This window comes from Scatophagus argus, chromosome 12, assembly GCF_020382885.2.
Source record: "Scatophagus argus isolate fScaArg1 chromosome 12, fScaArg1.pri, whole genome shotgun sequence".
Taxonomy (NCBI): domain Eukaryota; kingdom Metazoa; phylum Chordata; class Actinopteri; family Scatophagidae; genus Scatophagus; species Scatophagus argus.
In genome coordinates, this window is record NC_058504.1 from 15,780,356 (window position 1) to 15,808,187 (window position 27,832).

The window sequence follows — 27,832 nt, forward strand, 5'->3', positions numbered from 1 at the left end:
GCAAAGGGAAGTTTGATTGAAAAAAAAAGACACGCAGTGTGTGCATCCTTTATTTTGCAACAGTCAGGTTGCTGATCAGAGATATCTTGAGTCCTGTGAGACGCATGTAAGTTGACAAGAGAAAGTAAGCTGCTGGTGACGTAAAGGAAATGATTAATTTGGTAGTATAGAAAATCTAATTTTAACCTTTTGGTTAGCTGCATCTTGACCACAGATAAACAGACTGAACTAGACGGAGAACGTTACAGCCAAAGCTTACAAGTATGGATGTCATCTTCAAGGAAGGAATGCTGTACCTTCAGGGGGTTAGGTTTGGAAAGGTAAGTTTTACAGAAATTTCACAACTTAACCATACTTGGAAAAGGGAATACTGTGGCTTACTGGAGTCTGTATGGCAACTGATGACCTTGACGATAAAGAATGTTTTTACTTCATGGCAAAAGTAAGCACTCAGTTAAATTTAATAATAACAGTAGAAATGTTTTCCTGAATTTCTAAGCCTGCACATGGAGCATTTCATATTCAAAGTTGCATGAAGACAGATTACAACTCAGGATCCTTAATAAGCAGTACAGGGGGGGCTAACGAGTGCCTACCAACACCACTGAGCGTTTAACGCAAGCAAATGCAAAGCTACAACGGTGGTGAATATCTGGTGTGGTTGTCTCACATCACATACAAATGATACCTGAGACTGGTTTCATATTTATCATTACTGTTACTTGTAACTCTTACTAGCTTGTATTTTCCTGACCCTTTCAGTCAGTATTTAGATTTAAACTGTACCTCATTTTAGTTCTATTTTAAACTGGTTGAAAAGAAATATAAGATGCTGTTCTTTGTGACAAAGAGCTTTAAGTACTTGTCAGAGGATGTGATGAGCTGAAGTGTGCCTTATATTCTGGATCAATGTGACATGGTTTGTGATTCTGTGGTGTGGTGTTAAGAACTGCCTCCCCACAAAGTCTAAATTAAGATGCAGAATGGCACAGGCTAGTTTTTCAGCACCAATCTTACTTCACCCTGAACCTTCTTTCATAGAAATACCTCTTGCAAAATTCACGCAGTATGACTAATACAGATTAATGCTAAAGTAACACACAGCCTTAAACCAAAACAACAGTGGTAAATTATAATCAGATGAATAAACTAGGTAAAGGATGACACATAAACATAACTATATTTTTACTCTTAATAAGACAGTTGTGTACACACTTAAACCGATCAGCCACAACATTAATACCACTTACTTAATATTTTGTAGGTCCCCCTTGTGCTGCCATAACAGCTCTGACCTGTCAAGGGAAGGGACTCAGGACTTCTGGGGGTATTTTGTGGTCACCGGCATCTGAATGTTGGATCCTTTGGGTCCTGTGCATTGAGGGTGGGGGCCTCCAGGTGGGAGGTCTCCAATGTTGAGGTGTGCGCTGTGTGTCTCAGAGCATTCACATGATTTCCTGACCTAAGGTTTCCCCCCAAAAGTCTGCACTGTAAATAGATGATTAATGTTATTCACTGCACCTGTCAGTGGTTTTAATGTTGTGGTTGATTGGTGTATATTAACATTGAGGCTGTTTTAGAGTCTGGAATTATGCATCTAAATGAATTAGATGCAGCATTGAGGTTATTTATAAGAACATGTGAAGACCATGAGGGGCATCTTGAAAGCAGTGCTCAAACTTAGGGGTAGTAATACAGCACTTTGTAAGGTGTGTGTTACAATAATCAATTAACAAAAGTGTGAACAAGTGAAGGATATGAAATAAATGGTTTGACCTAAATTTCCTCCATGATTCTTGACAGGAATGTCACATTAATAAGAATAAGAATAAGCAGTAAATTAGATTAAGAAAGAAATAATCTTTGTTTTATCCATGTGTGGTGGAGAAGTTCACTGTTAAAATTCAATATCTTCGATAATTGTTTTAGATCATCATGTGAATCACAAATGTAGAGCAGTGTATCATCTATGTAACAGATACCATGCTTGCTAATGTCTTAGCATAGCACAATATCTAATCACACTGAAAAGTTGTGCCAGAGAACCCATTTCACTTTTCACATTTCCCCTTCTGTCATCTACAACAGAAAACATGGCGGAAAATAAGGGTGGTGCTTTTTAAACCCAGCTCCATGGGGGTTGGACGGTTGGAGCTCTTCACCGTACTTGACAACAATGCTGTTACAGACCAAAAGAAGGTCGGTCGGCAGAAAACGCCAGAGAGAAAAGTTGTGCGTCTAAGCGACTGCCTCAGTATCAAGCCTGCTCCAAAGGAGTTTTGCCCTCCTGGGTGCACAGCCTTCTACTTAAACACCACTCAGTGCAACTACACCCTGGCCTCCACAGCAAGCCAGGACTGGCTAGATGCCCTCTGTCTCCTGGCCTTCCAGGTATCACATCTCTCCTCTTGAACAGAGCAGCTTTTCCCTTGTTCTTTTCATATCAGTGTTATCATTTGGGAAATGTGGGAATAAACCTTACCCACGATCAGATATAGACGGCACAATGAGGAAGTTAATACAATATCTGTAACTTCTGGCACTTCACTTCTCTAATTCTTGTGCTTGCACAAGCTAGGTTCTTTCTTGCGTCTTGCCTCTCTGAAGTCATAAAAGTGTGATAAGAGGATAGTGTACACTCCATGTAATGTTTACCATGCCACTGTGTTTACAGAAGGATCCTGGAGAATCAGACAAAGGGGTTTTCGAGAGAGGAAATGACTTGACCATGGAGGACAACGACCTTTACTTGTCTTGGAAAACTGGTAATGCTTGTCAGTCTGCAGACAACAACTGATTGGCCAGCAAATGATCAAAAATAATTTTCAGTTTAGTGAATGCCAGTTCAGACACTATGTTTTTTTTTGTTTGTTTGTTTGTTTTTAGAATTTAAAGGGTAGTCTGACTTGTTTAGCAGAGCAGGGAAGCGTCTTTTATTTTTGTCCTTTGTAGTACTTGTAGTTTCTAGTTACATAAATAACTGCATCAAAAAGACAGCTTTCACTTGTACCATGGTTCATTTGTAGTGTGAACAAGACTAGTTTGAAACCTAATATAAGGTCGGATCCGGTAGGTTCAGTGGTAGTGCCTGTAGTATGAATAATGTGATATACTATATACTACATATACTATAATATGAATACCCAGAAACTGATCTGTGATTTTCTGGATTGGTCCCAGTAATGTTCGTTCTAAAGATGTAACCTACTTAAGTAACATATCACAAGCTATGTTTCAGTAAAGAAATAAGAAAAAACGAATAATATTTTCCACTCATGTCTTAAAATGTCTTATTGAAAGAAAACCTATTCAGTTTCAGACTATTCTAATAATCTCGTCATGGTGATTATTATTTGCACTGTTCTCCTTCGTGTCTCTCAGTGATGTTGTTCTCTCCTGCTCTGATCTATGTTGCACTTTGCAGTTCATAAGCATCGCCTCTGTCCCTCACAGCAGTAGGTTTTATGTTTGCTTCCAGTTTCACTCCCTCATGGTGAATGTCAGGCATTGTACTGTTTCTGTGCCATCTGTGTACACATGATGTACTGCGATGCACCACTGCACTGTGATGCCTTGCTGAAGTATGGACTGGTTATTGATGGGTGTGTTAGTGTGTTTGTGGGTACTGGACGGCCTCAGAGGACCACATTCCTTCACCATTATCTCACTAGCAATATCCTCAGGGAGCTAAACGTATACAAATTGTAACATTATTTAGGTACTTTATGTAGCTTTGTGAGTATACGTGCAGCACTCCAAACTGTGGGCCCCGCTGGATCGTTAAACTAGTTGAAGACAGGAGGCGTTTATCCAGTCGCAGCTCAATAAGGTGAGACACAGGTGGGAATCCAAGTAGTATGTGGGCAAAGACTAAACATCCTCAGTGTGGTCCAAACAAAATTAAAAGGAGAGAACAGACTAGACAAGAAACATAAGCTTTTTTTTTTAACAGACCAGGGATTATAACAGCACTGAGGGATTATCCCCAACATTACATGTATGCTCACTTTACTTTTAATTTTAATGAGTGGTTTGGATAAAGCCTGTTGACTTTTTTGTCATTTGTCTGATTGTCTGACCAGAAGTGTTCCTTAACCCCATCGAATTACTTTGTGGTGGTGCTGCCATTCTGTCATATCCACAGTTAACTAGTATAGAGTACTTTGTTGTCATAACCAATAGAGATAATAATGGTAATTACATACAAATGTGTGGAGTAATATAACCTTCTTCTTCTTCTCATTTACTCATCTGCTCCACACGTTTATACGTCCGTTGTCTGTCTCTCGGGTGGACGCTCAGCACTGCCCCTAAAGGCCTGGAGCACTTCCGTTGTATGATTGGATATGTAGCGTTTTCCTTTTGTATCTGTTTTGTGTATTTGCAGCACGTTTCTGTATTTGCAGAACATTTCTGTATTTGCAGCACGTTTCTGTATTTGCAGTGTGTTCCTTTTGCATCTGTCTTCTTAAATGCAGCATGTTTCTGTATTTGCAGCACGTTTCTGTATTTGCAGCGTGTTCCTTTTGCGTTTCTTAATTTGCAGTGCCTGTCTGTACATGCAGCACGTTTGTACTTGACAGCCACTGTAGATAATGGCCAAAACTACAAAAATTAAACCCTAGTTTAATTGTAGCTGCAATGTTTGCGGTTGCAAATATTTTCCTGTCTTCCCGTGTTTAGATCTGACCCTTCCTCCAAACCAGTACCAAGTGACTGTCCAGAGCACAGAGGCATCCAGGAGGTGCCAGCTGGCGGGGGATTATCTGGTCTCACCGGAAAAACATGCTGTGATACTGTTGGCCATCAACACTGGGCACATCATCTATCGCTGGCCATATATGCTGTTACGCAAATTTGGACAAGTTGAGGTAAAACACTTCTGATTTCCCCCCTGATAGGAAAGAATACAAAAATGAATTCAAACAACAACACCATAGTCATGATAAACTCGACAATCAGCTTAGATCACTTATATATTTTTTAAAGAACAGTTTGATATGAAAATATGCTTATTGACTTTATCTTGCTTTAGAGTCAGGAAGATGCATAGCTCTCTGGCTGTACGGTAAAAGTGAAGCTACAGCCAGCTAGTTAGCTTAGCACAAACACTGGAAACATAGAGAAACAGCTAGCCAGTTCTAACAAAAAATCTGCCAACCAGCATGTCCACAGCTCACTGATGAACACATTACATCTCATTTGCTTATTCCACATGAAAAGTGAAGAATAAAATACTTGCTCCAAGTTTTGGACTGAACAAGACCAACTGTTTTCCCCTGTTACAGTCTTTGTGATAGGCTGAGCTGTTGGTCCAGTGGCTTCAGCTACATAGCATGGACATGATAGTATTGTGTGTACTAGTCATTTTTATACTTACACTTTGGTACAGACTAAACAAGAAAGATAAAATGTGTTATACTAGCTACAGTGGTGCTGGTTAGTTGGATTTCTTTACTTTTGTACCCACCCAGACGGGCTGTTGTTCTGTTTTCCGTCTTTATGTTAATCTAAACAAAACTAAGCCAAACTGTCAACACAAACAAAGCATTACTCATTTACATTTAACCACAACATTCACAATAATAATTCAAAATCAGCCAGGTTTTGGGGCCTGGCACTTCTCTCTCTAACACACACTCTGACTGACTGTGCCATCACTTTCCTGAAGTTTCCCTTATTTCTGTGGATTTTTACACTGTGAGGAAAATTGAATTGGGGCCCAAAGTTCTATTTACAACCACAAAAAGCAAACAGACAAACCGAATTGACTAGATCTGTCTGTCTGTCTGTCTGTCTGTCTGACAGCGTCGCACCCACACACGCACCCCCTCATTTAACCATGATCATTTCAGCATTTCACAGCTGTGGCACTTACAGTAATCATATTATATTATTATTGTAAGTCCCACAGTGATATGATTTATATGCCAAAATATTTAGACACCAAAAAGCCAGAGTATCGTGATTTATATCACAGTAATATTAGCTCATGGGATTCAGGCGTCACTTTGTGACCTGACCTCTTTCTCGTTTTCATTTTAAATAAAATGCATCCAAAATAGGCAATCAAGCAATTTGCAAGTAAGTTTAATGGGAAACAAAACAATGACACAACAGATAACACAAAATATTAAACAACATTTCTTTACAGGTTTTGATAGGAGAAAGAAGGTGCAGGATCTAATAAAAAAAATGAATCTTCTCGTCTCTCGGCAAAAAGTCAATTGGTCTATTTCCGAAAATGTGAAACTATTCCTTGAAGTCATGTGTTAATGGATGTGATTGCAGGGTGGATTCAGCATTGAAGCAGGTCGTCGCTGTGAGTCAGGAGAAGGACTGTTCATCTTCCTGTCCAGACATGCTCCCCAGATTTTCCAGACTATAGTAAAGCAGTGCTCTGTAGAGAGCAGCCCCCCTGTCCAGCCACTCAGCATCCGCAGAAGATCACTCAGAGACCAGTCACCTGTTAACCTCCCAACCACAACCAACCAGCCCACTGGCCCTCCTGCCTACAATCCTGCAGATGCTTCTGCTGACATAGACGACGAATCTGACAGCCACTACTCTACAATTAATGACACCTCTCTACTAAAGCGGCAGTCTCTTGTCAATCCTTATCTCTGTAACAGCAGGGAGGCTGTGGGAGATGAAGGTGAGGAAGAGGACGAATGGTGTCATTCCCTGGAGGCTGTAAACCTTGATAATCTCATGGAGGACAGCATTTATTCCAACATAAGGAGAGCCACGCCACCTGTTACTAAAAAAGATCTGGTCAAACCTGAGATAGATGATTCCGAGTGCATCTATTCAAACGTGAAAAGAGATGATTCTCCCTTAACTCCCCAACTACAATCTTTCTTCTCACCCCTCCCTCAGCCTGTTCCCCAGCCTCCTCCAAGCACACCTCCCCAGTTGGCTCAGTTCGCCCTACCCAAGCCCAGATACCAGCGTCAACCCCCTGCAAATAACATCCCGCCAGGGTACAGTGCACAAGTACAGGCAATGGATGACATGAAAGAGACAGAGGAGGCCATCAGCTCCCCTACTCGTGCTGCTCCCACAGAGCCCCTTGGCACTTTTAAACACAGGCTGGCAGAAATCATTTCCAAGGACCTGGCAAAGTTCCAGCCACCTCTTCCCTCTGGTGCTGGCAGCCCCACAGTTTCTCAGTAGGCTATTAGTTAACAGACAGACTAGAAGGAGCAATTTTAACCCTGCCATGCTGTCAGAAAAGCAAATTAGTTCCTTTATTTCTTTGAAATCTGCAGGAAACATTCGGCATTTGCAAATGTTTGTATGTTTATCTGTGGTGGTCCAGTGTGAGTATATTTACCCAATAAACAGTAAATGGTAACAAAAAAAGTTAAATACTAAAAAGTACTAAAAAATACTAAAAGTCTATTGAAGTACCGTTTTGACACACTTGTGCTCTACTTGAGTATTTCCATCTCATGTGACTTTATGATAGTCAATGCTACACCACTACATCTTATTGCATATTACATATTGTACTTTTTACTCCACAGCATTTATTTTGATGGCTGTTCCTGCTTTGCAGAAGCAGATTGTTATTACAAAATATAATAAACCAATAAATCATAATGTATTTTATGGATTATGCTACCAGACGGTACAAAATTACGGTTAAAATCCTCCACCCTGTTTAAGAGCTCCAACATTAGTGATGCCAGCACATTAATGCATCAGTGATTGTAATCTAATATAAATTATTCTGAAATGATCCATTTTGCATAATGAGTACTTTTATTTTTGGTAATTTAAGTATGTTTTCATGCTAATAATTTTGTAATTTTTTAAGAGAAGGTTTAAATTCTCTTGAATGGACTTTTTTTTTTTAGAAAAAGATCAATGTTATGTTGTCTTTCACTGCTGGAATGTCAGAGACTGTTTGCTTCAGTATCGTCAGTGTGACATTACCATTAGCTGAAAAGCTGAATGAACACTTTGAAAACGTTTCCTTGTTTCATTCAGTGAGTTGCACATTTCTGGAATTAGCTTCTTCTAACGTATGTATTTGCTTCTAAACTCCCTTTCTTAAAGAGAGTACAAAGGGTTTTGTCATATAAACCAGCAGTATGGAAAGACCATATTCTGTTTTGCTGTGAATTTGTCTACTGTTTTGTGGACATGAGTGCTCCTGTGCTTCAAATGTTAGAACTAATGAAATGTAACTTACTCCGTATAAGACAATGTAAAGAAATTAACAAATATACAAAATCACTTAAAATGCACATGTTTGCAGTATAAATTTATTGTAGAAAAACAATCCTCATAAAATATCTATACATAAATATCAAAATAATTGTTTAATTTAGGCAGATGCCACTAATGACACTAGAAATGTCTTTAGTGATGCTTCAGACCATAAAGTGCATTAAAAAAAGGCCTCTGGCAGCTCACCATGGCCTCAAGAAGTAAAAGATTAAAAAATCTCAGTCGGTGTTGAGTTTTAACTGCTTTTGTCTCTTGGCAGTGCAACATCTATGCTATTAACCATGACAGGAAAATTGTGTGGAACTATCTCACATGGTCAACATTTCTACAAGCTGGAATATTTGGTTCTCCTGGTTCTTGCTAGATCAGACACTGCTGCATTAAGAGTGAGTGGTCAGTGGCTTCCAGTCACTGTCTTCCATTCTGGCTTTCCTCCATGTCACTGCAGTGCGAAGATTCCCCATCACTGCTGCTGGAAGAAGTCGTTAATTTGTTTGATCCCATGTCAGATGTAGATCCAAGTATTATGAGGTGACCGACGGAGGGGCGGGGGTCACGCTGTTCTCCGGTCAGCGGGGTCGGGGGCTGCGCAGTGGCTGCTGGTCGGAGAGAGTGAATCAGACTCCTCCTGGCCGTCTTGTCAGCTGAGCCTGGACAGGAACTCCTGCTGCACTCGGGGTGAACCACGCCGGCCAGGAGCTCCGACAGCTCAGTGATGTAAATCTGCGCCATTTGGAGAGTGTCGTACTTGGACAACTTTCTCTCGTTTTCCAGAGACGGGATGACGCTGCGCAGTTCGTCAAACGCTTTGTTCAGGCCGTGCATCCTTCTCCTTTCCCTGGCGTTGGCTGCGACGCGTCTGTGTTTCTGTGGGCCAAAGTGGCTCGTCTGGTCTCCCTCTGGTCCCTTGTCCGAGTCTTTCTCTGCGATTCCTGCAGCGGACTCGCAGTCAGGAAGTTTAACCACTGGCACAAGTTTCTCCACGGAGAGGTCTGCGTCCGCCGCTCCCGGCGCGTCTCTCCTGGAGAACGCATGGAGGGAATTTGATGAAATCCAAGACTTGGAGTTGATATGTGCCAGGCTGCGCTGCTGCAGCAGGCTGAAATCCTCCGGATACTCTGGCCAGCTCGAGATCTCTGCTTTCGCAGTCATCACTGTAATGGCCTGTGGTTGTGTACGGCAGGGCGGGAAGGGTCACACAGAGGACTGTGGCCGATGCCTTCGTCTCTGGAGTGTTTTGCACTGCGCCAGCATTTTATACAGCCGCTCCTTGGTCACCTTGGTGTCACTCCCAGCGCTCCAGCAGCTCTGACAGCCCTGCAGCCTCCGAAGGCAGCAGCCAATCGCACAATCCCCTCTGACCCTGTCAAGGAACAATTCGACAAAGCTCGACAGTTTTTGTCTCCTATTGTATATTGTAACTCAATCACGACGCTGTTATTGTCCTGACACAGCGGGGAGCCGAAAGTATTAATCATTTAGGAGCGTGGCTTTGTGTTTAGGGAAGTTTGATCTAATGAACAAGTTCAGTGAAGTCTGGGCTGCGTGTCGGCTGCTTTATCTTAAGCTTTCCACAAATAAATGAACAATTCCCAAGCCGTTATTTTACATTTATCAGTCAATTAAGAAACTTGTGCTTGCAGCTTGAACTTAAAGCGTTTTCATATTTCCCCCTAAAATTGTCTTTTCATGCATGTTATTTATTGTTTATGATTTTTTAAATGGGTATTCTAAAAGTTAATATTTATTTAAAAAGACTACTGTGTCACTTAGGTTTATTGTGCTGTTTAGGATAGGCACTCAAGGCTCTATCCTCCTCCTCCTCCTCCTCCTCCTCCTCATCATCATCAGCACCACCCACATCCAGCTCCGCCACTGCTTCATCAGTCCATGGAATATGAGTTTGGATCTTTCTCATGAGCAAAGGAACTGACTCCTTAATTGCATCTGACCCTTGAAGGATCTGGCAGCAATGAGGTTTGTTCTCAAACAAACAGTAAAAGCTGAACAATCTTTCACGGATTATTTGCAGAAGAATAATAAAACGAACAGGTGGAAGGCAAGGCGTGAGACACACCTGTCTATAGCAGAGCCATGATAACTGATAAGTTGTCTGAGGGCAATTTATGAATTATTTAGCTAGAAGCAAGGCTCAAAACATACATAAGTCATAATGAAAAAAGCTCCATTCTTCTTCTTCTTCTTCTTGTTATTATTGTTATTATCATTAAGTTATGACAAGATTTTGTTTCTTGAGTCATCCTGAATCTGAATGAAGTCAGATAAATTCATTTTGATTAGTCACGTGACCCCTGTGCCTATCAGCTGTTGTCCCCTGGCACTTCACACAAGCCACACACCTCTGTGACACAACCAGTGTCGCCCACGTCTCCCATATGCCAGCGGCAACTGAGCTTTTCTTTCACTCTGACACTCGCTGTTCTGACACAGGAGCTAATCACTCATTAGGTCATCAATTACAGGAGGGGAACCACTTGAGCACCAGCGCAGACCTGTCCGCTGGGAGATCTGAGATGTGGTGACTTGGATAAATTTGACATTTAGTGCCCCCCACCGCCGCTCTCCGTGTGTGTGTGCGTGTGTGTGTATGTGTGTGTGTGTGTGTGTGTGTGTGTGAGAGAGAGAGAGAGAGAGACAGTCGGGGTCGAGTACCGGTAAAGAAATCAGCGTGACCTGCCTCGCCGCCAGCAGTTTAATGAGGCTTGGTCTTAGTTGAATAAATCGGCACGCTCTCCGTCCCGGGGTGTCCATTCATTTTTTTTTTTTTTTTTTGGGGGGCTACATGAATATTTCATTCCTTCAGCGCCACCGCCAGCGCAACAGCCTGTTACCCTGCGAGCAGGCTTTAAAAATGCGACCACACTTCCCATCTGGTGCGGGGCGTGAGACGGGGAGGGAGGCCGAGGAGGTGTGAGGAGCATTTCTAAGGTCAACTTCAGTGACCTCCTGCAACAGAAGAGACGCATGTGTCCCCACCAGTTAGGCAGACAGGGAGGGAAGGTGTGTGTGTGTTTGTGTGTGTGTGTGTGGTGAAATATTTATATTATATTGACTAATTTACATTTGTAGATTGTTAATGTTGTTAATGCTGGTGCTTTAATGTGTAACCAGCATTTTCATTCACTGTGTCTCTTATATCTGAATCTGCCAAGTAACTGGTTAACCGGCTGTAAATCTAGCTGAGTAAACAGTACGTTACTGCCCATCACTGTGGTTAAGCGATACTGAAAAGCATCGATACACCGAGAAGAAACAACACAAGCGTCTGAGGCATGTTGGTACAACTGCACTGAAGTTTGCAGCAACACAAGTGTTTTGCAACTGCTTTGTGAAAACATGCAAACCAAAAACAACTGCAGTTAAGTCACTGAAAGACAATACATTAGTTCAGTAACCTCAAAAACAGACAATATCAGCAGCTCCTCAAGAGCATTTTTTTTATTAACCTGTAACCACGTGTAGATTCTACAATTTAGCCTCACACGTATTTCACCCAAATTATAGTCAGTGATCTCAAACTCTAAAAAGTTACAAATAGACTGTAAACATGGCTGACTGTAGCAGAGTGGAAACAGTCAGGATCAGTTTTTTTTCTGTGTGTTCTAACAGTCCAAATTGCTCAGGAATAAACAAGATGCAGTAGCTTTTTGTAGCTGTCACACATCCAAATGTTTATGTGCTTCGGTTAAAGAAGGCTGTCAGGTTGGCTACAGCGTCGGACGCATCACAAACCGTTGTAAAGGAAGGTCACACCTTAACACCATCACAGCTCTCTTTGTAACCTGTTATTGTTTCACAGTTTCTTCAGTTTCAAATTTGCAACCAGCGTACCGAGGACAACTGCAGCTGCCAGATGTCAGAGGAGCTGAAACCTGGCAACAGGCCCAGCAGTTTATCCTGACCCTTAACTATTCAAACCCTAAACCCATCCAGCCAACCACAGCAGCACCCGCTTGTGTCAACACATGCTCAGTGGCTGCTGCTTAACCACAGGTACCATTTTGTTGCAGGGATTGGCTGGGTTTCTCCTTTCCTCTCCTGGACTGATAATGGAGAGAGTGACAGCAGTTCAATTAATAATTGTTCTAATTTCTACTAAATGAAGCAGGCCTAAAAGTGAAATTAAAGCAGTCCCTTATTTCACTGTGAGATGCTTTAAAGCCCCCTCAGTTATCCACTGTTAAGGAACCATGGGAAACTAATTCAGTTCTATTACTGAGGCTTTGTCCACCTGTTCAAGACATTACAGCACCTTATAAATACTGTCATACATCCATAAAAAGGAAACAGAGGTCAGAAGTTAGGATCATGGTTTGTTGATAGTAGTTTAGTTAACTGTAGCTGCTCAAATTAAACCTGAGCTAAGTGACTATTCATTATTATTAACTTCATCTGTTGAGTTGTCAGTTTGCCTGTTTGAAAAAAATCATTTTTGTTGGTTACTTCAGGAGTTAATTAAAAGTATACCAACTGAACACCTTTTACCCCCATGAAATGAACTCCCCAGACACAGGTTCACAAATGACTAAATAATTACAGTTGTAATAATTACAAGGGCAATATGACTTTTCATGTAAATTTCCCATATTATCACATATGCATGTGTAATTACTACTATCCAATTCATTTTACTATGCTCATCATAGTTTTAATTTTGGATATATACTATAATAATATACCAACCTGCATGAGGTGAGCTCTCCAGTGATGAGTGGGATTTCATTCCTCACCATCTTGGCTCTTACCACACAGTGAACCACTGTTTTGCCTTGTGTCTCTCTTGTGTTTTAGACACCTTAATTCCGTAAAGATAAAAGAGTGTTCTCTAATTTTGTCCCCAGAATCGCTCACCAACAACAGTGAATAGTGGTTGGGAGCAGTCTCCTCTGTAATTATCATTCACCCAAAGCAACCGGAGGTGGCTCTACTGTGCAAAGAGAAACGCAAATTCAGACACAAATTAGGACAATTAGTGGCCTCATTAATTAGGGAAAAGGAAAGTAATATTCTAGTCAAAGCAACGGTTCATTAAGTCATCGTTATCTGTGGTAGAAGACCAAGATGAGTTCTGAGGGAAGGCCAGTACTCAGAGGAGATGACTTCCTTGTTACTGTGGCACTGGCAGAAATATGCTGAGGTGGCAGACCTGATATGACTTTAGTGTAGGACCAGCCCAGAAACAATGTCTGAGTGGCCCACCACACACAAATCTAATACATGACAAAGTATGTAAACTACATATGTAGTGAATATGTCCACACGTCTTACATAGACATGTTCATAGATGCGACTGATATATCATACAGTACATCATCATATACTCACAATATATTTCGCATCAGACTGCGTCCAGAAGACCTTCAAACCATAACAACAAGTTCATATGTAATAAATGCCAGTAAGCATTCATTTAATGATTTGGAAACTGGTTAAATTGCCCCGTATTGTGAATACTTTACTAGACATCTGGATTACACACAACAGTTGTTTCAAAAGCACTCTAATGAGAATATTTAATTTTTGAAAAATATTCATTTAGTAACCCTGATTCTGGGCCAAGTCTATTAAAGGTCCAGTGTGTAGGATTTAATGACATCAAGTGGTGTGGGTGCAGATTGCATCTGTCTCTCCTAGCTTTAAAGCAAATAAACAAACAAACAAAAAACATCTGGCTATTGACAGCAACACGTCAGCAAGTGCTCTGCTGAAAATATATCAGCACAATGAAGGATATGTAAAGAAGGATGTGCCAAATCACACAAACATGTCTAAAATTAACACATTAAAACATTTAAAACAAATGTGTTAATTCCTTCTGTGTGTCTTTGTGGGTGCTATTGTTTACTGTTATTGCCACTTGTTCTGTGCTTTGATAACACTGATATAAACATTTGGTTTTTTTTTTTATTTCAAAAATAAAATAATAAAATTGCTTCTTTTTTTTTACCAGGAGCTAAAAAGTGTTTTAAATGAACTGCTGAAAATGTGTAGCCCATGTACACTTCCTGGTTTTAAAATCTGACCCAAACGATTGGGTCAGATTTTAAAACCAGGTTGTCAAATTGACACTGACTTAAAAAAAAATTTATTTATTTATTTTTTCATGATCTGGGAATGTGACTCAGTCAGCTGCCTTTCATCAGAATAGCTGATAGCTAAAAATGTCCCAAACACTACAAAATAATGACGAAAAAAGAAACAGACACCACCACACACTTCAAGTGGGTCATAAATGATGGGATTGTGTCTGTATGAATCTATTAAGTGTCTTGTTTAGAAAGTTTCTGCGTATTATGCTTTTAAAGTGTGTCAGACTTCATTATACAATCAATCCATAACATACAGGCCGACAAGATAGTGACACTGGTGTTGAGTTTCTTATGTATATATGATCAGTGGTTGAATGTCACTTTGAAGATTACTTTGTATTCAAGTATCCCACTGTAGGCCAGTTTGGGGAAGGCCCTTTTTTATTCCAGCCTGACTGTGTCCCAGTGCACAAAGCAAAGCTCCATAAAGACATGGTTGGATGAGTTTGGTGTGGAAGAACTTGACTGACACACACAGAGCTCTGACCTCAACCCCATCCAACACCTTTGGGATGAACGGAGATTACAAGCCAGGCCTTTTGGTCCAACATCAGTAACTGACCTCAGTATTACTCTCCTGGATGGGCAAAAATTCCCACAGAAACACTTTTTTTGTGGAAAGCCTTCCCAGAGGAGTGGAAGCTGTTATATCTGCAAAGGACCAGCTTCATATTAAAGTCTGTTTATTTAGAATGTGATGTAATAATCTCATGTCCCAGTGCTTTTGTCTATATAGTATACTTCCCAGTATATTGTGACATTTATCTGACAACTAGTATAGTTACTTGTTGCTTTGCAGTTTGTACTTCTTTTGTATGTCTGTACTCGTATACTCTGAATGCAGGAATTTTACTTGTAACAGAGTAAATGCACACTGTGGTATTGATACTTTTACCTGTAGAGGATGTGAATACGTCTTCCAGCACTGTGCATTAGTATCAAGCTCAAGCACAATTTTCTATTCTTGTCATCTCAGAATAAAATGAGTTCACTAGACATCAGCAATTTAGCTCTCTAGAAAACTTTATGTTTGAGTGCTTAATCAATGTGGTCCATTTGAGGGTTTTCCTTTGTGTATGACAGGCTAAAAATGCAGCTTCATGTGAGCTGTTTTCTTGTACCAGCACACCATATGGCAGATAGGCGAACATGGATGGGGCTGTATAGGCGCAGTCCATCAAAAGAAGAAGAAAGGCTTCCACACACTTGAACATCAGGAACTCTGAGAGCTGTCAGGGGTCGATAAACACTTACAATGTGTAGTGGACACTCAGGCTGCTGTGCTTGGAATAACATCTTTTCATGACATTTTGATGTACAGACAAGCACATAAGTGAACTAAAAATATCTACAACTCCAATCCATTTTAATCATCAGGGATTATGGTAGTTACCAGAACTTACAGTCCTTTCACTTCATACATTACAAGAAAAAAAAAACAAAACAAAAAACAAAACAAAACAAAACAAAAAAAAAACAATCAAGGAAAAAATCATATAGGCCAATGCCTTGGAGCCAGAAAAGAAAAACCTCTCTTAACTGTGTCAGTCCATATATTTAAAAACTAGTTGTGAAAAGTAATTTCTAATTGTTGTTCACACTGCATCGGAGAGGTGATGATGCCATCTGGTGATTAAAGATGTACTTTGTGGTGTTGCTTTACTGGACTGGATGAAATCTTGAGGTGTTTCTAATATTTTTGCATATATGCAAATCATGTACGCAAAATATTACAAACACATTTGAAGTGTTCAATACAACATGAACCTCCAAAGCTTCCACAGAACTGAGTCAATACACAAACAACTAAAGTTGCTCCTCACATTAAGATTAGGTCTATTGGTCTATTGCAGGGCTCTTGTCTTGCATCACATTGCATCATACAGATGTTTGTGTTTTTCTGATCACTCATGATCTTGAATCATTCATCATGCAGTTTTCAGAAACAGAACTCATTCAAGAGAGAACACCTGTGTGATCACTGATGTCTCTTCTATTTATTGGAGTTTTATAATATTTGAGTGATTTGCTATTCACTGAGCACTGGTTGCTAACTTAAACAGAATGCTATTTGACAGTCTTAACCTGGAAACTTTGAATAAACAATTAACTGGAGGCAAATACTATTTGTCAGTATAATAGAAATATGAAGAAATGAAATAACTCAAAGGGCGGTATGGTGGTGCCTTCTATGTGGAGTTAGCATGTTCTCCCTGTGCCTGTGTGGGTTTTCTCCGGGTACTCCGGCTTCCTCCCACAATACCAAAAACATGCACATTAGGTTAATTGACTACTCTACATTGCCCCTGGGTGTGAGTGTGAGAGTGTGTGGTTGTCTGTCTTTGTGTGTTGGCCCTGCGATTGACTGGCAACCAGTCCAGGGTGAACCCCGCCTCTCGCCCGTAGTCAGCTGGGATAGGCTCCAGCTCCCCCGCGACCCTGATGGATAAGCGGTATAGAAAATGGATGGATGGATGAAATAACACAATAAAAGGACACCCCCCCAAACATATAAATGAATCACAATCTTGTAGTTTCACCAGTTCCCACCAGATGGAGACAACACAAAACACTTGCCAAAGTCATAGTGTTATTCAAGTCAAATATTAATAGTTATTTTATGTTCTAATCCAATATGAAACCACACACACACACACACACACACACATACACACACACACACACACATATATTAGGTGTATATGTGTTAAAACAGCTGAGGGGCTGATTTGAGCAGATCCTGGGCACAGCAGCAGCTACTGTAAATCTTCACTCTTAGGAAAAAAACAAAAACAAAACAACAATCATCCAAAAACTTACTCGATTGTGAAACCCAGGAATGTCTCACCAGTCGTTTCCTGTCAGTTTCACTGTCATTGATGAAGATCAGAGAGCACCATTGTTAAGAGAGCTCCATTTCAGCTGTCAGTGCCACACGGCTGTCAGTAGAGAGCAGTAGCACTCTGTGTTTAGGGGGGCGAACTGCATGTAAAGCAGCATGTGGCAGTTCAGTTAAGATCAGCAACACTTTGTCTGCCGACCTATTTGACCTTGCAGACTGAATTAAACATGCTGCACAAAGTGAGAGCCATTATGAAGTTACGCGGACATCGTCGAATCATGTGAAACTGCTTTCAGTGAGTGATCCTGAATGTGCATGACCTTCAGTGTCTTCATTGCGTGTGAAGTCAGTGAACGGTCTTGGAAATTATGGTGGATTCCTCACATCTTCCTCTTGTCACCCCCTTTGTCTTTATCTCTCCCTGCTGTCTATAAGGCAGTATGCAAAGATGTTTTAGTGAGTTTCCCATGTTTAACAGACAGTCTCCACACTGACAAGAGAGTGGGATGAGGGAAAGAGTAAAGCAGAATATTTGGCTAAAAAAACCTGATAATTATGTCTGTCATGATCACAGTCAGAGGGTTAGCTCAGCAAGATTATTTCATTAGACCAACAGTGACAGCCACAACCAGCTTCAATTATAGTCGTGTGATCCCTGTAATTTGGCAGTAAAGATTGTTCATCAACCTTCAGTATGGATTTTCTATGGTCGATTAATATAATTGGATTGAGAATCACTGATGTTTCAGTCTCATCTGACATCTGAGCTGATTTTCTGAGCAACAGGCTTTATCTCTATATTTTGTGGCTTTGAATTATAGGATCCTGGGCTGAAGCTTTTTGGGCATATTTGTGGTTTGTGTGTAGGAAAAAAAAAAGCCAGAAAGTGAGAAAAGGGAAAGAACCTTGAACCGTTTACCAGTGACAATGAGGCATCATGTCCAGCTCCACAAGGGAGCATGTATAAATAACCTTCATTATGAAAAGAGCAATTTTCTGCACCTGCCTGCTAATTATTCCCATACTGGCACTTCGGATTGGTGTGATCACTCCTTTTAAAGTACTAACTAAAGATGAAGGGGGGTGTGATGTAAGGGTGGTAAGAGAAATTAAGGTAGTGTAGGGGTGGAGACTGCTGCTAGTGAACAGCATCTTGAACTGAGCAGAGCTGATTTGCTGTTATCGTACCTTCAGTGATTTCTGTCTGTGATGTGGGTTAGTAGGGGTGCCAAAGGGTTAGTGAATTTGGTCATGGCTGGTGCATGGCACTCCCTGACCATCCTTGCTGCTCTTTTCTCAGCTGTCCTCCACTCAGAGGAAGACAAAACGCTGATGCCATAAATCTTAGGATTTATCCGGGGCATATATCTGTGAGCCTGGAGACTAAACTGAATGGAAATCATCTGCACCTTGTCCTTCATTGTGATCCTCAGTCTGCAAAGTCCAAGTGAGAGTGCCAAAGCAGAATGCTTCTCTTGGCTATGAGAAGCAGTGAAGAGAGATGGATGAGAGCAACAAAGGTGAGGGGTGAGAAAGACAGAAAGAAGAGGAGAATAGTTGGAGCTTAAGTGCATAGTCAGAGGGAGATAGAATCCATAGCATAGTGTAGGATGAGAGGTGTAAAGGATGTGTTATTCCTGTGATGGCTCAGTCATTTGCAAAGGCAAACAACTTTGAATAGCAGCCTGATAACAGTTGTGAAGCAAATCATTTTCCTTTATGCTATGCTGTGATTTTACTCTGCTGTAACCCCAAAAAGACCACAAAGGTTTCTTTTATTCATCCTCAAAAGAGAATTTCTATGTTGGAGTCATGCTACGTTCACATTTGTGATAGATAAAATAAATTGAGTTTATATGATGTATTCAGTTGGAGACAGATGGTAAACTGACAGACTGGTGTTAAGTGCCATGTGGACTGAACTTGCTGGCCAAAAGTAAACTGGATTTCTTGCACTTTTTGCTCTCTGCTGACATGGTGAAAATTTATCAAAATCAGTGCACGTACATCCTGTACCTTTTATTCAAGTACATGTTCTGAGGAGAGTGTTACACTATATAGACAAAATATTGGGACAAGCCTCTTTATTATTGGATTCAGGTGTGGTATAGGGACACACCTTTTCAAGGGTTGGACTCAGCTTCTTACTTCCAGCGAAGGGAAATCTTAATGCTTCAGCATACCAAGACATTTTGGATAATGCTATGCTTCCAACTTTGTGACAACAGTTTGGGGAAGGCCCTTTTCTATTCCAGCATGACTGTGTCCCAGTGCACAAAGCAAAGTCCATAAAGACATGGTTGGATGAGTTTGGTGTGGAAGAACTTGACTGGCCTGCAAAAAGCCCTGACCTCACTATTGCTCTACTGCATGAATGAGCAAAAATTCCCACAGAGACACTCCAAAATCTTGTGGAAAGTCTTCCCACAAGAGTGGAAGCTGTTATAGCTGCAAAGGAGGGACTAATTCCATGTTAATATCCATATATTTTGAATGCAATGTCGTTAAAGTCCTAGTTGGTGTAATGGTCAGGTGGCCCAATATTTTTGTCTATATAGTCTATTTAATAGTGGCATTGATCTTTTCATGTAACACCAGTGTATTTTCCAAAATGTTGCACGATTCATTTAAATGTCCCAGCAGACATCTTAAATTGAAATCAAATTTTCAAGAATTAAAACTATAGCAGTGCTAATGCCAATATGAAGTTACAGTCTCAGTTTTCAGTTTGTTGTGTTTGGCTGGGATCCCATGATGCTGACTGTCAGGGCTTTTATTGCTTTATACCCTAAACATATCATAATATGTCTTTTTATTGTCCCCACAGTGGCAAATAGATTTTGCATCCTATTGTTTAATGTGCACCAAAAAGAAATGGCAGGGCAATAGCCTGTCACCCACATGACAGATCATACACTAGATAGCAACCCAAACAAAGCAAAGAGCAACAAAAAAAATAAATAAATAAAATGTAAATATAAAAAGAGTTTGAGGATATCTGCAGGGCAGCAGTAAAACAGGAGGGTAGAAACATAGACTGGACTCATGGCTCTTTTGCTGCTTTGGGCAAGGCACACACACCAAGTCCTTCTTGCACACACATGCTGAAACATGTCTACAAAACAGGGTTTGCGATCAAAAACACAAGTGAATTCTGCCTGACAGTAAATTTTTACTCTACTTTGACAGCCATTGTCAGTCTTTAAACTCACGCAGGGGTGAGCGGCGTCCCTGCAAAGAATAAAGGATGGTTATTAAAGAAAAAGACCAGGGAGGTGTTTCTGAAAGGAGGTGGGGTGCCCAACATGCCTGGCATGGCAAGGTCAGGAGCAATACCCTCTGGCAAGAAGTGCTGTGAGCAATGGCAATGTCAGTCAGAAACCTCCCTCACCCCTTTGGACCTGTCAATTTGCCAGGGATAATTAATCTCTCTCTGGTTAAATATAAAGATTGTAAATCACAGCATGATGCCGCACCATTAGGGGGCCTTCATCTGTCAGCTTCAGACCTTGGCTAATGGCCCTTTGTAAGCAGAGCACTGGCTGAGGCAGCACACAGACACCTTCTGGTGCTGCTCATCATTTGTTTCTCATGTAGACGTCCTGCCTCCAAACAGCAGAGTGGGAGATCATCAAGCCGCAGGTGTGAAGATGGCATTTTTAGACGACTAAAATGATTTTCCATAAAGCCCTTATCTTTACTTTACACTCATTCCTACTTGGTACCATGCGTTTGTAATACATACATCATGAACTATTTAAACATGGGCCTAATTAATGGCTGATAAATGATTTGATAATGATTTACATATGGTCCTGTAACACAGTAATATGAAAAGCATTTGGGTTGCCATGTTGGTCTTTTGTGCTTCTCTAATAAAACTTGTTTTTTTCTCATATTGTAAAATGAGAACTTGTAATTTTGTTTATGCAGTTTTTCAGGAAGAGGATATTAAAGTACTGATGACATACGTTTAAATCAAAAGCATTTTGAAAGTTTATTTTCTGTATAGCCCTGATTTCTTGGTGGATATCATCCTCTAGTCACTCTGGCTGATAAGCAGACAGTTTCTTGAAGACTAAATCTTTAATCAGTGCAAACACAGCAAGGCAGCAGAAGCAAACACATCCAACTTCAGCTGGTCCAGGTTCATATCAGGCTCTTGACAAGTGTAACACTTGTTGTGATTCTTACAGCTGTCCCCCTGTAGCACAAGCAGGTAGTAAATCACTCTGAGGCAAAGGGTCATTAATGACAAACTTTAACAAAAATATTAACATCATTGTCAGTGATAATTAAATAATAATTACAGGAGTAATAGTGACAAAACTTAGCTATTCCACCATCTCCAACTAAACCCACCTTCCCAACATGATCACTGCACAGACATAGCTGTACATGCGTATGACTCACCCATTTTGTGCGATGGTTCATCTGCTCATGTTTGGATTGGACTGGTCACAGACCAGTATCCATGCCCTGACTCTTGAGGGTAGCAGAATTACCTGAATGGTTAATATGTAACCTATGAGTGGCATTGAAACAGAATATTTCAAGCTGCTACACAGGCTGTTCATTGTCAGCACTGAGAGCATAAAATATATGCAATAAGTGAATAGCATGTGTGTGTCTGTGTGTGTATGAGTTTGTCCTTCACTTTTACACACCTCTATGAACATCCTGGCTATTCTGCATAGTCTACTGGCAGTGAGATACAACAGTAAGGATAGCATTGAGCCTTTAATTACTTGTACACAGCCCTGTGACCCACTTGATTGTGATCATTATATCACTTCACTGTTGCTTTCTGTAAAACACCTTTTGAATACAAAAAAACCACTTCCCTCACATCCCTTTGCACTCAGCATTACATCAACCATAATAAAGTTGTTTGTTTGTGTGCTTGTAGGGGGTAAACACTGAGATAGTCTTTGAACGAGCTGTTAGCACTGTGCACTGTTGTGCTTGTTAAATGCTTTGTTGGAAGTTTGACACTCAGCTTCTCAGGCTGCACTCAACGCTGCCAATGGTATCCTTAAGTCATGAGGCTGTTTCATGCTGGGCCCCCATGGGTGAGGGAGGGATGACAGGATAGCAGAGGAGGCAAACAACAAATGTGGGCACGCAAACACACATACACATAGTCACCTTTAAAGTGTGTGAGAGCTCCCTGATGCCAGCGCTGCCATACCGCATGACTAATGCAGCCCGCGAGTCACTGTTTCTCCTCATCGGGTCCCCAAGAGCTGAATTAATTGGCTGTCATCATGGTAGCTCTCACTCTCTCTCTCTCTCTTTCACACACACACACACACACACACACACACATAGAATGATCAAGATATAAAAAAACCGAGCCAAAATGGCATTTAAATGACAGGCAACCATAAACCCTTATGCAGCATTCAATGGCATGGTCTTACTTCGGGGTTTCCATCAAGCAGATGGACCACTTCCATGAAATGCACATAACAGCAACTATCAAGCGTTACAGTCAGTAGATGTCCATCTTTAAAGAAATAGTTTAACATTTTCTTTGCGAAAGTTAGACAAAGCAATCAATGCTGCTAAATTTATATAATCTTTTTAGACTTTTAAAAAAACATGATTACTGCTGGGATTATGTCCACTGTCAATGAACAAAATATCTACTTATGTCATTGATTTTACTCTTGCAGGTTTGCTAAGAGCCGTGTGAGTTTGCCCATCCTGTCTACATATGTTTTATGGAAGGCTCATGACCTTATCCCCTGTGGAACCGTGTTTTTTGCTATGAGCCGTGCTTTTATAACCAAAGTGAGAACTGTGATCATATTTTTGCCAAAAAATTAAAAATGCTTTCAGGTGTTGTCAGACTCAAAGATGAAGTGACCATGATGGACAGGCAGATTGGTGTGGCATCAGCAGTAATACAGGCATAGTATCAGTAGTAACACCTGGTCCAGCAGTACAACCAGTGCAAAAAACAAAACAATGCAATAAGATTAGGGATGACTTCATTATGGGTTATGGTTACGATTAGGATTATTTTGTCTTAAAGTGTACCTATTGTACAGTAAAGAAAAAGAAAAAGAAAAAAGTTACATGTACCCTAATCTCAGATTTAATGCACCACCCAGTTAGCATGCATCTGACATCTAGCTAAGTGCTAAATGCTAGTTGCCAAAATATTTATTTTTTGCCACGGGAGGTATTGTGGGTGTTTGATATTCTCAATATCATAGACTCCGAAATTACAACTCCCAAGATGTTGAACTATTACCGGTACTTTAATTTTTCTACATGTGTTTGCATTGCTGAGACATCACCATCACATAACTTTAATATTAGACAGACTAACATTGCTCAGTTAATCAAAGAGGAATGCAGTCTAGATAGGTAAGATAAACACATTCTGCATTGCCTCTTTGTAAACAACAAATGAACAGATAACCTTTTAGAGACCCGTTCATTTGAAGGGCTTCGCATTCCAATTGTGAGGGACTTAAAAGACAAAGAGCTCCGTCTCCGCTCCTGTTTGTCTGTGCTTTGAACCGTAAACAACATTTGTGTTTCTCAACAGTTTGCTCAGACTGAAAGAATGATGGAGTGTCATTCCGGCCCTCTGCCTTTGCATAATACTGTCTGTCTGAGAGTGATTATTTTTAAAGGATTTCACTTTTGTTCTGAGCACCGAACTTCAGTTCAATATGAGAGGAGCAGAAAAAAATCTCATCATACAGTGACACTGATGTGTTGTGATCTGTACATCATTACAGTCAGAGGGGGCTTTACCTTTTAATGACCTCAGATGTGTTTTATTCACGCACATGAGTGCACGTGTGAGGAGGAGCGTTTGTTCTGCCTTTCTTTTTGTCCTCAGAGCTTTTCGTTTCCATAAGACTCCAGATGTTGTTGTCTGCTCATCTGGGATGAGACTGAACAGTCAGGTGCGAGTGAGACAGCAACACGATTTAAATGAAAATAAAGTGCTGCCATGTGTTGTTACATGCTTTAGCATTTAGAGCTTTATGTAGAGTTATCAGCAAAGTCGTGCAATTTGCACTGCTCTTTTGCTGTCTGACTAGGTGCAGGAGCTTAAATGGGAATTGTATTGTAGTTATACTTTGAATACACTCTTGGATTAGGTCTACTGGCTACAGAGATGCTTTGAGCTGATGTAAATCAGGTGTAAAGTCTGCCATGTCCACCGTCTTAGTTCAGCATATTAACATGTAAACATTTGCTAAGTCACATCAAACGCAAAGCAGATGCTGAACATCTTGATTTTGGCAGGTAACACCGAAGTGTAAATATGTTCCTCTATTCTAAAAATGATGTATTTGAATATTTCTGCATACTGGGGTCCCTAAACAATCTTGGAAATGCATAGAGAGGGAATGACTGGAAAGTTGAGACTCTTGTACATTCAGTTAGCCTAACTGTAGTCATGTGTTAACCACTTCACTGCAGTGAACCTTTTTTTTTTCATTTGACTTCACTGTATATTAACTATTATTCAACATCTTCATTTAGCATGTTAACATGTTAATGTCAGTAGTGATTGCAATACACCCTGAGTGGGACAAGAATGCCTTTTAAAGATGTGTCTCAGTAAGTGAAACATTTCAGTCTGAACAGAAGTGTTGGACCAATTGATGACTGACCAACCAACACTGACATCTTGAAGCTATGCAACTATCTGCATCTTCAGTTTTCTTTCACAGTGCAGGCTTGAGTTTATGCAACTTATCTCAGTAGCTTAGTAACAGCAGGTAGCCTTGGTGTGGTTTCTCATGTTAAGCCATTTTACATGCACACCTTTCATAAAGTTACCAGGCAACAAATACTCCACTTCAGAGGGCACCAAGGACTCTACTGCCTTGCTCAAGGACCTTTCAGCCATAATGATGATGAGGCGAGTGGACTGTAGAAACAGATGTGACTTCAGCTAACCTTCTGTAACAAGCTGGCTGATGGAGCAGATCCAGCTCCGAGTGGCAGGAAGACAATATTGGTAATTGGGTGGCCTCTTTACCTCTTGGCCAACACAATACCTCTCCAGAGTGTGAATGTACAAATTCACTTATTTCTCAAAATTATCGTGGAAGCAGTAGACACCATTTGGGTAAAATCTGATCATCAAACGTAACGCTGTTATCCTTGAAGGTCACAAATGTAAATCCCTCTAATGTGCCTCATGAACAAAGAAAATCATTACTCTCCTCTCTGTGTTTCTGACCCAGCAAAAAATTCAAGGTGTTGCGTGAATGAGGATGATGTATCGCTATGTCTTTTAGTTGTGAGAGGAAGAGAAATATTATCACATTAACACTTGATTTCCATTTTCCATGAATAATTCCTTCTCCTTCTTCGATTTTCTGAAACATGTTTCATCTTTCAGCACAACTGAAGAAAACTATATAATATTAGTGATGCTGCTTACCACTAAATTATGTTTCCCTGTTGAAATGAAACATATCTGAGATATGTCTTCAGGAACTGTTCTTACAACAGACCACTATAATCACACAGCCTGACAAGCAGCTATTTCTGTTCTTTTATCAGCCACAACACAACTGTCCACAGTGGCTGCCGAGCGAGCTTTAACATTTGTTTATTTTTCTGCAATATGTGCTGTGACAACTCTGGCATGTGAAAATCACTGTAGTTGTTATTCACAGGATGTTATCATGTGATGTTTGACAACGGATTCTAAGAAGTTATTAAGAAAAAGAATTAACTGTAGGAAAACAGGCTATGGGTGGGTGATAATAGCACCTTCTATTGACAGTTTTTTTCCCCCTCACTGATCAAAACTTAATAGGCTTCATAATTAATAGCGATGATTCCTCTTCCCCATGCTTAGCCTTTGTTGGGGCAAAACAAAATGAAAGGTTGACATTTCTCAGATCACTTCTGATTGATCTTGCCCATCCTACTGCGAGCAGTAAATGAGAAAGGCTAACTAGCTTTGACTTTGAAACTGTGGACGTCTACAGGCTTCAGCAAAGTGTGAGCCGACAAGAAAACACCTCATTAAATGTGTGTGTTTTGCAACATAGCATTCCAGACATAGGTATTGATAATTTTCTTTTCACAAAAAAGTTATCAAAGACTTCTTGCCTATCCTAATTTAGTATACTGCTTCCTGAGTGCAGTAACTACTCCTCTGTTACCCTTAGTTGGCTATGAAGGAGTACTTCAGTGATTTAGTATTGCATTTCCATAAAACCGGGGTTCTTGTGTAGAGGCAGTTTAAAAACAGTGGTTAAGATCAATGCAGCAAAGATCTGAATATCCTGACTGTAATCCTTAATACTTAAAATTAAGCCCGACCGTTGATTGCATTTTTTCTGCAACAGCTAGTCAGTGTATTTATATTCTCTAACTAACTTCATTGTTCTATTTATATTAATCAAGTGGTGGAGTCAAATTACCTATAGCCTACGCATGAGGGAGTCACAGGAAATACTGAATGCATGTAATCTAGCGTAACGCTAAGATATCACCTTTATTTAAACTCACTGATTTCAGTTGCACTGTTGCACCCTCCTCCAGCTGTATCATACATATTAGTTACTGCTAATGCAAACACTTCCTACTGCTGCTAGTTCACAGTAATCTGGCAAAACACTGGGCGTTTTATATTGAGAAGCAGTCAGTGTGTATTAAATGTATTTATCATGAAGGGTAGCACTGATGGCCATATTTAATCAAAAATGAATCTACAAAAGAAGATATGATCATCTTTGGCAATTGTTAACATAAACTGCATTTTGTTCTACGTGTTTTAAATCTGAAAATCAGTGGGAGATTCCACCATCTATGAACGGCCAGAAAAGTCAAGTTGCTGTAAAGGGGAACTCAACTTGCATACTGCATATGCAGACTTTTGTGGCTCGAGAGGGAGCTGCATAAAGTCTGAGAAGTATCCTTAAGTGACTCAAGGCTACATTAGCCTTGACCAACATAACACAACCAAATCTCCAACCTCCAATCATGAAAAACTGTTGGTGGTCAGGTTGCATTGAGGGTGATATAGGCAGGCTCTAGGCTTTGACAGGGAAGAAGGATGTGTGGAATCAAAAATCTCCAGTCTTGAGTACAATGCTACATCGGTGCTCTTTTAAATTGTTTTTCATCTTCCACCTTCAGGTGTTAATCTTTCCCCTCTGTCTGACTATGTGGAAAATGATAGAAACAGGTGTGAAAGACAGTTTTTAAATAATTACAACATATGTGGCAAGTGTTGCACTGTGTAATCACACAAGTGCTCTTTGGTGAGGCGATCAAACATTCAGTGTTAATCAAGAGACATGAGCCAAGGAGAGTGTCTTGCCAAGACACAGTGACAAGATTAAAAGGCCTCTATTAAATGGCTCATTCAGAGAAGAAACATGTTTCAGCTGCTGGCCTTCATCCAGCCAAAGATCTAGGCCACTAGACTGGCCACTGTTTGGTTAATTCAACTACTGTCTGAATATATGATTTTTTAAAAACTGGTGACTGTGGTGTTATTACTTTGGTCAATGTAAGAATTTAGTACAGCCTGTAGCTAGATATCAAAACAGGCAGCGCCTTCATTTGCTGCCTTCTGCTCCCTTGTCATTTGAAAACTCAATTCTCTGGACAGCTGTCTTCTTCTGACAACTTTTAACCA

At 40.4% G+C, this 27,832-nt stretch overlaps 2 protein-coding genes across 3 annotated transcripts; one reads left to right on the top strand and one right to left on the bottom strand.

Moving 5' to 3' along the window:
* The first annotated feature begins 37 nt into the window (after window positions 1-37).
* dok3 (docking protein 3) lies at window positions 38-8,272 on the top strand. 2 transcript variants are annotated; one of them, XM_046405797.1, is made up of 6 exons: window positions 38-320; window positions 1,265-1,420; window positions 2,089-2,391; window positions 2,675-2,765; window positions 4,684-4,871; window positions 6,292-8,272. In XM_046405797.1, the coding sequence occupies exons 3-6, from the start codon at window positions 2,134-2,136 to the stop codon at window positions 7,174-7,176; spliced, it is 1,422 nt and encodes a 473-aa protein (XP_046261753.1). In that variant the 5' UTR covers window positions 38-320; window positions 1,265-1,420; window positions 2,089-2,133; the 3' UTR covers window positions 7,177-8,272. The 2 variants fall into 2 exon arrangements, with proteins under 2 accessions (XP_046261753.1, XP_046261752.1); XM_046405796.1 differs by lacking the exon at window positions 1,265-1,420.
* Window positions 8,266-9,944, bottom strand: atoh1b (atonal bHLH transcription factor 1b). The gene has a single exon (XM_046405798.1). It carries the CDS (start codon window positions 9,388-9,390, stop codon window positions 8,647-8,649), a length of 744 nt encoding a protein of 247 aa, XP_046261754.1. The 5' UTR covers window positions 9,391-9,944; the 3' UTR covers window positions 8,266-8,646.
* Between the last annotated feature and the right edge of the window lie 17,888 nt (window positions 9,945-27,832).

Bases quoted from the DNA above. Each gene is read 5' to 3' on its own strand.
- dok3 (XM_046405796.1), top strand. From the start codon at position 264: ATGGATGTCATCTTCAAGGAAGGAATGCTGTACCTTCAGGGGGTTAGG. The intron at 321-2,088 runs GTAAGTTTTACA...CATCTACAACAG, and splicing joins AGGGGGTTAGGTTTGGAAAG to AAAACATGGCGGAAAATAAG. The intron at 2,766-4,683 runs GTAATGCTTGTC...TCCCGTGTTTAG, and splicing joins TTACTTGTCTTGGAAAACTG to ATCTGACCCTTCCTCCAAAC.
- atoh1b (XM_046405798.1), bottom strand. From the start codon at position 9,390: ATGACTGCGAAAGCAGAGATCTCGAGCTGGCCAGAGTATCCGGAGGAT.